The 10,858-nt window shown below is 30.7% G+C and overlaps 2 protein-coding genes across 11 annotated transcripts; one reads left to right on the top strand and one right to left on the bottom strand.

The window, feature by feature from the left end:
- The first annotated feature begins 180 nt into the window (after positions 1–180).
- On the top strand, positions 181–5,170 carry Alix (programmed cell death 6-interacting protein-like protein AliX). 2 transcript variants are annotated; one of them, XM_083086791.1, is made up of 15 exons: positions 181–557; positions 1,145–1,260; positions 1,525–1,652; positions 1,735–2,013; positions 2,089–2,190; positions 2,262–2,484; positions 2,571–2,694; positions 2,777–2,954; positions 3,030–3,191; positions 3,284–3,427; positions 3,503–3,718; positions 3,867–4,016; positions 4,099–4,243; positions 4,308–4,505; positions 4,588–5,170. In XM_083086791.1, exons 1-15 carry the CDS (start codon positions 352–354, stop codon positions 4,710–4,712), a joined length of 2,496 nt encoding a protein of 831 aa, XP_082942917.1. In that variant the 5' UTR covers positions 181–351; the 3' UTR covers positions 4,713–5,170. The 2 variants fall into 2 exon arrangements, with proteins under 2 accessions (XP_082942917.1, XP_082942918.1); XM_083086792.1 differs by having other exon boundaries at positions 186–557; positions 4,323–4,505.
- Positions 5,171–5,647: 477 nt separating this feature from the next.
- On the bottom strand, positions 5,648–10,749 carry Moca-cyp (nuclear cyclophilin protein Moca-cyp). 9 transcript variants are annotated; one of them, XM_083086799.1, is made up of 9 exons: positions 10,631–10,749; positions 9,485–9,789; positions 9,292–9,379; positions 8,516–8,545; positions 8,262–8,407; positions 7,625–7,718; positions 7,232–7,484; positions 6,965–7,060; positions 5,648–6,885 (listed from the first exon to the last, which is right to left on the bottom strand). In XM_083086799.1, exons 2-9 carry the CDS (start codon positions 9,765–9,767, stop codon positions 6,199–6,201), a joined length of 1,677 nt encoding a protein of 558 aa, XP_082942925.1. In that variant the 5' UTR covers positions 9,768–9,789; positions 10,631–10,749; the 3' UTR covers positions 5,648–6,198. The 9 variants fall into 9 exon arrangements, with proteins under 9 accessions (XP_082942925.1, XP_082942924.1, XP_082942923.1 ...); XM_083086798.1 differs by having other exon boundaries at positions 10,627–10,741; XM_083086797.1 differs by having other exon boundaries at positions 10,604–10,707.
- Between the last annotated feature and the right edge of the window lie 109 nt (positions 10,750–10,858).

Raw genomic sequence — 10,858 nt, 5'->3', positions numbered from 1 at the left:
ATTATCGGTTCTTATCTGACTGTCCATCTCATCTGAATAGTTCGGACATGAACCATATCATAGACACAAACCATGTTTCGTTACCGAGCGTAATGGACATAGTTCACGTCCACTTTGTCAGACGGCGCGTCAAGCGTCGAGAAATGTGCCCGTCGAGGCTGGTGGCCGCTCTCAGGTTTCTCTCTGCCTGTATACACGACCGTGATTGCGGTACTTTGTATATCTAGTGACTTTAGGTTCCACCTAAATCAGGGGCATGGCCGCTCTCAGGCTTCTCTCTGATATAAGAAACAGTTCAGAATTCAGTGATTGTACAGCTGTACGTCTGTGTACGTCACATTAAACGTCAAGATGGCTGAACTTATCGCGATTCCATTAAAAAAACCTTCCGACGTTGACATAATAAAACCGCTTACAAATGTTATTAAATCAACTTACAACAGCCCAGGCAATCAGAAAGATTATACGGACGCTATCGCTGAATTTAGCAAGCTGAGAAACAACGCTCTTTGGCGAGCCTTTGAGAAGTATGAAAGTTCCTTGCAGGTTATTTACAGGTATGAGTCATCTTTAATTATTTCGGTTGACAATTATATTTCGTGCAATAATTATCAGTGTCACATGTTATTGTCATGACTTTTGAAATAGTTCGATGAGATATATATTTCGTTTACTGGATACATATCTTACGCAATCGCGATCTGAAATCCACAAATTCACATTAAGATACAACCAAATCTTGCTGATGATAACTAATATTTTTTATTAATTCAGTTATAATTTATCTACTGAATGTCGCCAATCTTATCTTTTTCGCATTTTTTTCACCTGAAAGAAAAGAATCAAGTAGTATATGTTATAAGCAGCATTAAAAATTGTAAGATTTTTATATATCTTTTGTTTTTAATAATATAGATTGATGACAATGATTGAATTGCAAATGAATCTTAACAGAATTATCAGAATTTACAATTTGTATTGATACAAAGAAAATTAAAGTTATATTTTAAGGAGTTGCTCATGGAATAAAATTCTATTAAATTTTATTCTATTTCTGTTAGAGTAATTATCTCTCACACAAATACACACATATATACATAAGATTAAAAATATTGTCAAGTAAAATATATAATTTTATTTATAGCTATTATGATCAGTTATGTGCATTGGAAGGAAAAATCCCTGCTCATGAATTACAAATACCATTCAAATGGAAAGATGCCTTCGATCGTACAATTTTTGGTGGAAAACTTAGTTTAAGTAAGTATTAAAAAAAAGGAATATATGTAATTTTGTCACTTCTTATGTTCTTTTTAATTTAAATTTTAACATCTCACTCTCAAATATATAAATTATTTGTGAAATTTCAAATAAATGATAGAAAAAGCATTACATTGTACATAAATAATCTCTAAATTGAGAATATATCAGATAAATAGAACGACAGATAAGATAAAGTGATATAGATTACTTTAATGTGCATCAATGAAAATATGATATAACTTATAATATTGTTATGCACAGCCATTAGCACATTGGCATATGAAAAGGTATGTGTACTCTTCAATATTGCTTCTTTACAAAGTTCGATAGCTGCTACACAATCATTGGATAGCGATGAAGGATTGAAACTGTCAGCTAAATTATTTCAGGTTTGCTCTTCCATATTCCTATATTCTATTAATATTTTTACATATTATTTGTATGCATTAACAAATTAAAATTTTTCTTTAGCAATCAGCTGGGATATTTAATTATCTGAAAGGAAATGTTATGATGGCAATTCAACAAGAACCAACACCCGATATTAGTCCAGAAACACTTGGAGCATTGAGTGCATTAATGCTTGCTCAAGCACAAGAAATATTTGTGCATAAAGCAATCCATGATTCTATGAAAGATGGTATTGTTGCTAGATTGGCAGCACAAGCAGAAGAATTATATGCAGATGCCTTAAAATTATTTCAGAAAGAAATTTTTCGCGCATTTTGGGACAAAGAATGGGTGCCTTTGGTTAGTATATCAAATATAAATAATTTTTTCTTTTATATTTATGTATATTATTTTATAGATAAGTGTTGTTTACAGATAGCAGGTAAACAAGCTGGTTATCGCGCTATGGCCGAATATTATCAATCACTTGTATGCAAAAATAATAAAGTGATTGGAGAAGAAATTGCTAGATTAGAGGTAATTGTAATATATCACAATTCAGTTATCTATTTTTTAAATTGTTTATAACGACACGTTAACATTTTCAGCATGCTGTGGAGTTGTTCAAAGCTGCCCAACAAAGATCAAATAAGCCAAGCTTATTCCAAGATTATGCCAACAAAGCACAGAGAAATCTAACAGAAGTAAAAAAAGATAATGATTTTATATATCACGAAAGGATTCCAGACATCAAGAATGTGGAAGCTATAGGAAAAGCTACCGTTGCTAAACTACTCCCATTTCCCGAAAAATTTAGTTCTGATTTTAAAGGTTAAAGGCAATATTAATAATTTTACAGAGAGAAAATATCTTTTTTCTTTTCTATAAATATTTCACAAGTATTGTCTTATTTATAGATTTGTTTGCTGAACTATTACCTGTCACTATACACAACGCATTGTCAGCCTATGAAAATCGTCGTAATGAGCTTGTTAACTACGAAGTTTCAAACCTTCGAGAAATGACCCAACTTTTAAACAGGTATATATATATATATATATATAATATAAAATAGAACAATACATATAGAATATTATAGACCTGTAATTAAATTTTATTATAGTGTTTTGGCAAGTTTAAATTTACCAGCAGCTCTAGAAGATACAAGTGGAACAGAAATACCTCAATCGCTATTGGAGAAAGCGCTTTATGTGCGAAATGCAGGAGGTATACAAGCTTTGGAAGTAGCTATGAAAGAACTGCCGGATTTATTGCAACGTAATAAAGAACTTTTAGATGAGGTAAAAAAATATATATATTCTCTTATGTATTTTTTAAAGTTTTTTCAAATTTCATATTTTTTACATACATTATAGTGCGAGAGGATGTTGCAAGAGGAACGTGAATCCGACAATCAACTAAGAGAACAGTTCAAAGAACGTTGGAAGCGAACACCCAGTGCTCGATTAACGGAACAATTTACTAATAATTTACAAAAATATCGTGAAATCATTAATAACGCAATTTCTGCTGATAAGGTAAAATAATACTTAAAAGTAAAAAAATATATATACAACTTTATGTATCTGTACTTTTATGAATATTTTATTATATGATTATCTATGCACAGGTGGTTCGTGAGAAATACGAAAATCATAAAGAAGGAATGGAAATTTTAAGTTTAGATGAGGATGAACTTACTAGAACTGTTCCACAAGGTTTGGCTGTTCAAGAGAGTAATGTTGTTATACAACTCAGGAAATTAATGGACGATGTAGGTGGATAATAATACAATAAATAGAATCGTACGTATTGAATCCTTGAATTTTTATTAAATATTTTCTTTTAGGTGGAAACATTGAAAGCTGAACGAGATGCTATTGAAAGTGAATTTAAATCTGCTACTAATGATATGAAGAGTACATTCCTTTCAGCATTAGCTAAGGACGGTGTAATCGATGAACCAAATTTATCTGTCGAGAGTTTGGGAAAATATTATGGGCCTTTACAAAAACAAGTACGAGAAAGCATAGCGCATCAGGAAAAATTAGTTGCTGAAATTCAGGTATGCCTAAGATTTTCACACACATACAAAGAACGTAATTATAAAAGATTAAAAAAATACACGTGTGTGTGTGTATATATATATATATATATATATATATATATATATATATATATATATATATATATATATATAAATTTGTTCCTAGACATGCCATGCACAATTTACAAATGAACAAGCTGGTACTGGTAGCGCGCGAGAAATGATGCTCTGTAAACTAGCTTCCGCTTATGATGCATTTAAAGAGCTAAAAAATAACCTAACAGAAGGGACTAAATTTTATAACGATTTGACACAGGTATACATTTATGTCATGACAATTCGTTACTTGTTCTCATTATTTTGTCATTGTCTCAATTTATTTTTCTCTATTTGTGTAGTTATTGGTGGTCTTCCAAAATAAGATATCTGACTTCTGTTTCGCCCGAAAAACTGAAAAAGAGGAACTATTAAAAGATTTAACAACGAACTTGAGCCATACCGGTCCTGCTACAACGCCAAATATTCCATCTCATCATAGTAGTGGTACGAATCTGATACAATTTATCAGTTTTATATATTTTCTGAAATTCAAAAAAAATATATTTAGTCTCTTTTCCAAAAGGGCCAGGTGGAAATCAACCGGAAGTCGGTACAGCACCGCCGCAGTTGCCATATCCTATGCAAAATCAAGGTGGTATGCCTATACCTTACGGCGCTTCACCAGCAACACCTTATCCAGCCTATGTTCCTCCACCAATGCCGACAACCTACAATCCATATGCTACAATGCCATATCCTACACAAGGTATACACTTTGGTTCCATTATTTGCATATATAGGTATATTCAAAATACGTGTAACGAGAAATTTGTTTTGCTTTTTCTTAGGAGGATATAATTCGTTCCAAAGTACGATGCCTCAAGTTCCATACGGAGGCTATGCGACAATGCCACGTTATGGTGGTGCTCAACCACCATATGGTCAAAATCCATGGATCCATGGAAATCCATGAATTATACAAACAGTCGTAGTATACACTGTGATTTTACATAAATTGCATAATATCAATTCCAATAATATTTATGTGTAATATTTTATACAAAACTTGCTTTTAATTAACACTCGAAGCTGATATTGTGTATAATTCAAGAGATTTTGCTAATTGTTACATATTCTGCTATATTGAGATGACTTCTGATTTGCCGCTACAAAAGTTTTTATTTCTTTGATTGACTAATCAAGATAAAAAAAGCCAAGATTTTTTTGCTTTGATTAGTTGACAAAATATTTCAAAACTTTTTTAGCATCGAACAGAACGCATCCCCGAGTATTCCCTCTAATACAGATTGATTATTGGTATTTGTTAAACTTTAGTACTGCTTATCAATTTGTGTAGAGAGCACATATTATCGATTTATAAATATATTTTGTAAAATAAAAGCCAAACATACATAAATTATTTTTCTTAGATTTTTTGTGCTGATGACTCTCCAATTATAACTGCCATAAGAATCGCATAAATATGGATAAGTCATTTATTTATTACAATTTTACATGATATATGTATGTAAATGTAAATATATATGTGTGTGTGTGTGTATGTATGTATATATATATATATATATATATATATATACCTTTTTTTTAAAATCATATATATATATACCTTTTTTTGAAATCATTTAACTAATTACATTAAGATTCAATTTTCAGAAGGAGGAAGGGGGGAGAGAGAGAGAGAGAGAGAAAGTTATTAAAGTAGAACAATGATTTTTGAACTTTGAAAGAGATTAATATCAAAAAGTTCTAAGAAAGTTTTCATATGGAAATATCTTGAAAATATCGTTTTTTATAAGCAATACAATACATATATTCAATATAAACAGTTTTAATATAGGAAAGAGGTAAAGAAAATTCGAAATATAGATATTCTCTTGTAAGAGAATATACAAATGTATGGTAGATTTTATTGTACACTCCACAGTGAAACACGTGCGTAATAAGTGATCAAAAGAAAAATGTTATATAGCTGCGATATTAGTTGCTTTCCATTTACATTTTACATACATAAAAACTCAGATAATTCTCACTTGTGACGTCATGACTCTGACGTCATAACTCAGACGTCATAACAGTTGAATGCACATTCCTTTTGATGTTGGCAAGTGAGATTCAACTAAGTTTTTACTCATAACCTAAACAAACTCGAGGTCGTGCAAGTCTAATAGACTAATATTAAAAGTGAGATTATGAACCTCACCGCCTGTATTTGTTTATTTCCTTTTATTCACTGAATAATGACGTCACTAATCTGATATAAAATATATAACTGAGTGATTCAGTATCACTTGAGAACAACATGGAAAGCAACTATTATTATATAGCACTTGACCCACAAACTAATAATATTCGTGATTGCTCTTTGACAATATAATTGATATTGTGTTTTTCATATTTGATAGAATAAGTAAAAGAAAAGAAATGACATAACATATAAGTTATTTCTTGGAATGCTGGCTACTTGAACTGCTTGATCGTGAACGACGTTTAAATTTCGGTTGACTCGTATCCATTACGTTATCATTTCTTTTATATTTATTTTTATCATAGCGCGAAGCATTATCGTTGTCTTGGTAGGAATTAAAGTTATTTGGACGTCTATCGTTACGTCTATCGTAGTGTCTGTAATTATCTCTTCTATTAACTCTGTAAAAATCTCGTCTACGGGGAGAATAATTTCTCCGATTCCTTCTATCACGACTTGCTCTACGATCATAGTCCCTCTCTCTAGACCTTCGACGATCTCTTGACCGAGAACGTCCGCGCCTTCTGCTTCTATCTCTCGAATTACGTCGGGAACTCCTGTCATTGTAAGATCGATTGTTATCACGTTTTAATAATTTTTCATTCTTATTTTGTTTAATCTCCTCTTTGTTTTGCATAATGTCATTGTCTTCTGTGTTTCTCTTTGCACCATTATCTTGCTGATAGGCTATTTTATTCATAGTTATTGTTTCATCTATCTGATCGTTTTCTTTATTTTCCATCAATTCTGTTGTGCATATATTGTTATCCAGATCTGGCACTTGATTTTCATCAGAATTATCTGCGAATTTTTTAAGTCTGTCAGTTTCACGTAGCTTATCAAACTCTTCTTCTTTCTTGATACGTTCCTTTTCTATTTTCTGCAATATAAAGTCATAATGCATAAGAAGGGAATAATACCATTTGTATATATTTTAATATATGTATACTAGTATATACCTGAAATTCGTGCAATTTGATAGTACGATTTTGAGCTTGTTTCCAATGAGGTGGAGTTATACTTCTGGAACGACTTCGAGAAGGAGTATGATATCGCTGAAAATTTATTTAAAACACATGCATTTTCGATTAAAATTAATAAATCAGTGAATAAGATAAACTAACGAATGAAATTCGGTATTTTCATTCGTTCAAATACACAATTAATGCATTTTATAACTAGTTATATAATAAATACTAACTTATATAACATTTATAATCACTTACGAATATTCCTCTACCCTTAAAAACACGACCAGTCTTTCTATGCGATCGTACTCGATCTCTTCCATAATGTTGTCTAAATTCCTTCTGATTTGCATTATTGGTAGATCCCGCTCTATATAAAAATTTATTTGCCGGTACTTCTGGAATTTCGTCAGGATCAATTTTAGTAACAGATGCTAACGGATGGGGTTGTCCGTTATCTTCTTCATTCGAATCCCGAATTTCACCGTCTTCTGATTTCGCTTTCTTTTTACTGAAACGCGATATATTGTAATTATTAATATTATATTATTTTAATAATTTAAAAATTCATATCTTTTTAATAAATTAATAATTGTATTCAAAATAAAATAATTATTGATATTCAAAACATATATTTCCTCTCTTATCTACCTTTTTTTGCTCTTCTTTTTTTTCTTTGCTTTATCAGCATACGAATCAGACTCGGAATCTGCTGAACTACTTTGCTTCGTTTCTCGTTTTTTTGCTGAAATAATGTATAATAACATATATTTATTAGAAAATTATCTTATATTAATAAATATATAAATCTTATATTAATAATATTATAATATTAATATTAATAATATATTAATAATATATTATAATATTAATATTAATAATATATTAATAATCTTATATTAATAAATATATAAATCTTATATTATCTGTATTATCTTTTATATCCATATTATAGATAGTGCTCGGAATTAGTTGCCCTTTTCAGGCCGATATCTGAGGCGACGCCTACGATCCCCCCCACTACCGTCCGAGGCTCGACGCCGATCGCGCGCGTGACGTTATGCCTCAGGAGCGTCCGCCAAACCGTTTCGCCAAATCGTTATTAAAATTTTTTTTGGTAAATGATTTTTCTTTTTATAAATAATTAAATATCAAAATTTTTATTATTATAATATATTATATATGTATAATCTGTTATACATACATATTATACATACATATATGTAATAATATATTTTAAACTTTAAAACTAATTCCGAGCACTCTTATAGATAGATAGCAATTATACCTTTATTCTTGATCTTCAAAATCAATTCCCCACAATTTACAACCTTAGCATCTTGTAATGGACGAGACATGCGGTCTACTGGAAGTCCTTCAATGTGTGTAATGATTTCTTGCCCAGACACTACTTCTCCAAAAACCACATGGACACTGAAATAACGAAATACTTGCATATAGATAAACAGGTTTTTTAAATCAAATTTACACATAATGTGCTATTTTGAAATACACGTATATTAAACATGGATTGATACTTACTTGTCGAGGTGAGGCGCTGGTTGTGTTGTACTACAACAACAAAATATGATTAAGGGGATGAGAGATGAACAGAAAGAGCCAGCTTTCATTGGTCATTGTGTTGTAGTAGTGATGTGCAGACCCTTCCCTCATGACTACGCAAAAACATCGCTAAGTTATTCATTCCTCCAGAATTATTTTTATTCCTACGTTTTTCAATATCCTCTGCGAATTTGCTGCATAAACCATCATGGGAACGAAATTGTATATTCATGTCGAATTGAATTTGCTGGTTTTTATCATGCATTTAAACTTATCATGAATTTAGAAAATAATACTGTTATCACTATTGTCCAACACAATATTTTCATATATTAATTCCGTGAATTTTATTAAGAAATTTTATTGGCTATAACTAATCATGAGAGAGTTCTCTGGCAAATGTGAATAAATATTGACTTTATAAATATTACATTAACTTTACCCCTGATTCATATAAAACACTTAGTTATTTTTTAATGGAGAAAAAGTAATTTTAGAAAATTTCTCTCTGAGAGAAAGAGAATTTTCTTTAATTGTAGGAAAGAAAACACATAATAACCATGTTGTATTATCTTGTTAAGGTGCCTGTAATATTTTGCTATACACATATAAAGCAGATATAATAATTATATTTCATAATATTTATAATATATTATAAATACATCATAATATATTACAAATTTATAGATTTATAAATTTAAATAACAACGCAATATAAGAAATATCTCTAAATAATATTATTTTGAGATACTTACATGAAGAATTGCGAGCCATTGGTATCTCTACCACGATTTGCCATTGATAACAAAAATGGCTTATTATGCTTCATGATAAAGTTTTCATCTGCAAAAAAAAATGATTCTTAAGTGAAGAAACAACTATAAGATTTGATTTTTATCGAATTTATAGTTTGTATTAAATGCTTATAATAAAAATCTCATATATTACCTGCAAATGTACCACCATAAATTGATTCACCACCTGTTCCATTACCTATTGAAAAATCTCCACCTTGTATCATAAAATCTCTTACAACCCTATGAAAAACGATGCCTTTATAATGCAAAGGTTTGCCTGTTGTTTTTCCAAGTCCCTTTTCTCCAGTACATAAAGCACGAAAGTTTTCACATGTTATAGGACAAATATCCGAAAAAAGTTCAAATACTATTCTACCCATAGGCAGTCCACCAACTTCGATGTCAAAGAATACCCTTGTATTAATGTTCATCATGATGAAAGAATCTATGAATTACCTATAAATTTTGATAATAATACAAAATAAGCATTTATAAGAAAATTAAAGAAATTAGCACATATTATTAAATTTTAAAATGTCATAATTTAGTTATATGAAAAAAAAATATATATATATATAAGTAATTATTAAATATATCTTTTTTTTTTCTTTCGCGTACATATTGTACAAGAGTTCATATGATATTAATATACTGATGAAATAAGTTACATCGACAGGTTATGTTTCAATAATTACTAATCATGTTCGCGTTCTTCGATGAAATTCGCAATTTCGTTTCGTATAATTAAGAACAGCCTCTCTTCTACATGAACTTCTATCTTTAAAAAGATACAACAATGATGTTAACTCGAAGAAACGATAATGCATAATCGACAATCACACTGACTCGTAAAAATTCCGGAAAAGGTTGGACGATAATTAAAAGAAATTTGCGGAAATCATTGCATATGCAAACGATAGCTTCTAGAATTACATATGCACATGGCTACGTGTAGGCCAAACTCGTAGTCAACGAATTCCAGGACCAGAGTCCTGACCCTCATTATCAAACGTCCTCACAGACCTTTTCTCATCGCGAGTAAATGAATAAATAAAACGATAGAGTCACAAGTCACAAGAGCCATTTATATATACGTATATAATGCCTTCTCTCTTGAAAAAAGAAATTAGACAATAGTCTCTTACGTGAATTACGTTAAAGCACGACCGAAATTGTTCTCGTAGCACTTGATTATCTATTACGATGAAATGATAATGTTTGATTTATATGTTACAACTTTCACGAGAAGCGTAATAACGATAATAAATACCAGCACTTGGCACAATTTGCTACCTACGACGTTCGCCTTCGCTGCCGGCACCGATGGTAGAAAAATCTAGTAATGTTGCCCAACTGTTGAGTTCGCTGAATGCGGCCAATGGCTGCGTTCAGCAGAAAAAGCTGCTTTGCAACTGTTGTAAAATTCGTGAATCTGATTGGTGTATGCTCTTAGATCCAGTCAAAATTAAGAGCATACACCAATCAAGCTCACGAATTTTACAATAGTTGCAAAGCAGCTTTTTCT

The sequence above is a fragment of the Camponotus vicinus genome, unplaced genomic scaffold (assembly GCF_025532165.1).
Source record: "Camponotus vicinus isolate PSW18456_S1 unplaced genomic scaffold, iyCamVici1.0 SCAF_13, whole genome shotgun sequence".
Taxonomy (NCBI): domain Eukaryota; kingdom Metazoa; phylum Arthropoda; class Insecta; order Hymenoptera; family Formicidae; genus Camponotus; species Camponotus vicinus.
The sequence above is the reverse complement of the archived record's forward strand: the minus strand, read 5'-3'. Positions and strand labels throughout refer to the sequence as shown.

Excerpts from the sequence above, each read along its gene's own strand:
- Alix (XM_083086791.1), top strand. The coding sequence starts at position 352 with ATGGCTGAACTTATCGCGATTCCATTAAAAAAACCTTCCGACGTTGAC. Across the intron at positions 2,695-2,776 it reads ATGACCCAACTTTTAAACAG|TGTTTTGGCAAGTTTAAATT; the intron begins GTATATATATAT and ends ATTTTATTATAG. Across the intron at positions 4,244-4,307 it reads TCCATCTCATCATAGTAGTG|TCTCTTTTCCAAAAGGGCCA; the intron begins GTACGAATCTGA and ends AAATATATTTAG.
- Moca-cyp (XM_083086799.1), bottom strand. The coding sequence starts at position 9,767 with ATGATGAACATTAATACAAGGGTATTCTTTGACATCGAAGTTGGTGGA. Across the intron at positions 7,719-8,261 it reads TTTGAAGATCAAGAATAAAG|CAAAAAAACGAGAAACGAAG; the intron begins GTATAATTGCTA and ends ACATTATTTCAG. Across the intron at positions 7,061-7,231 it reads TTAAGGGTAGAGGAATATTC|CGATATCATACTCCTTCTCG; the intron begins GTAAGTGATTAT and ends ATAAATTTTCAG.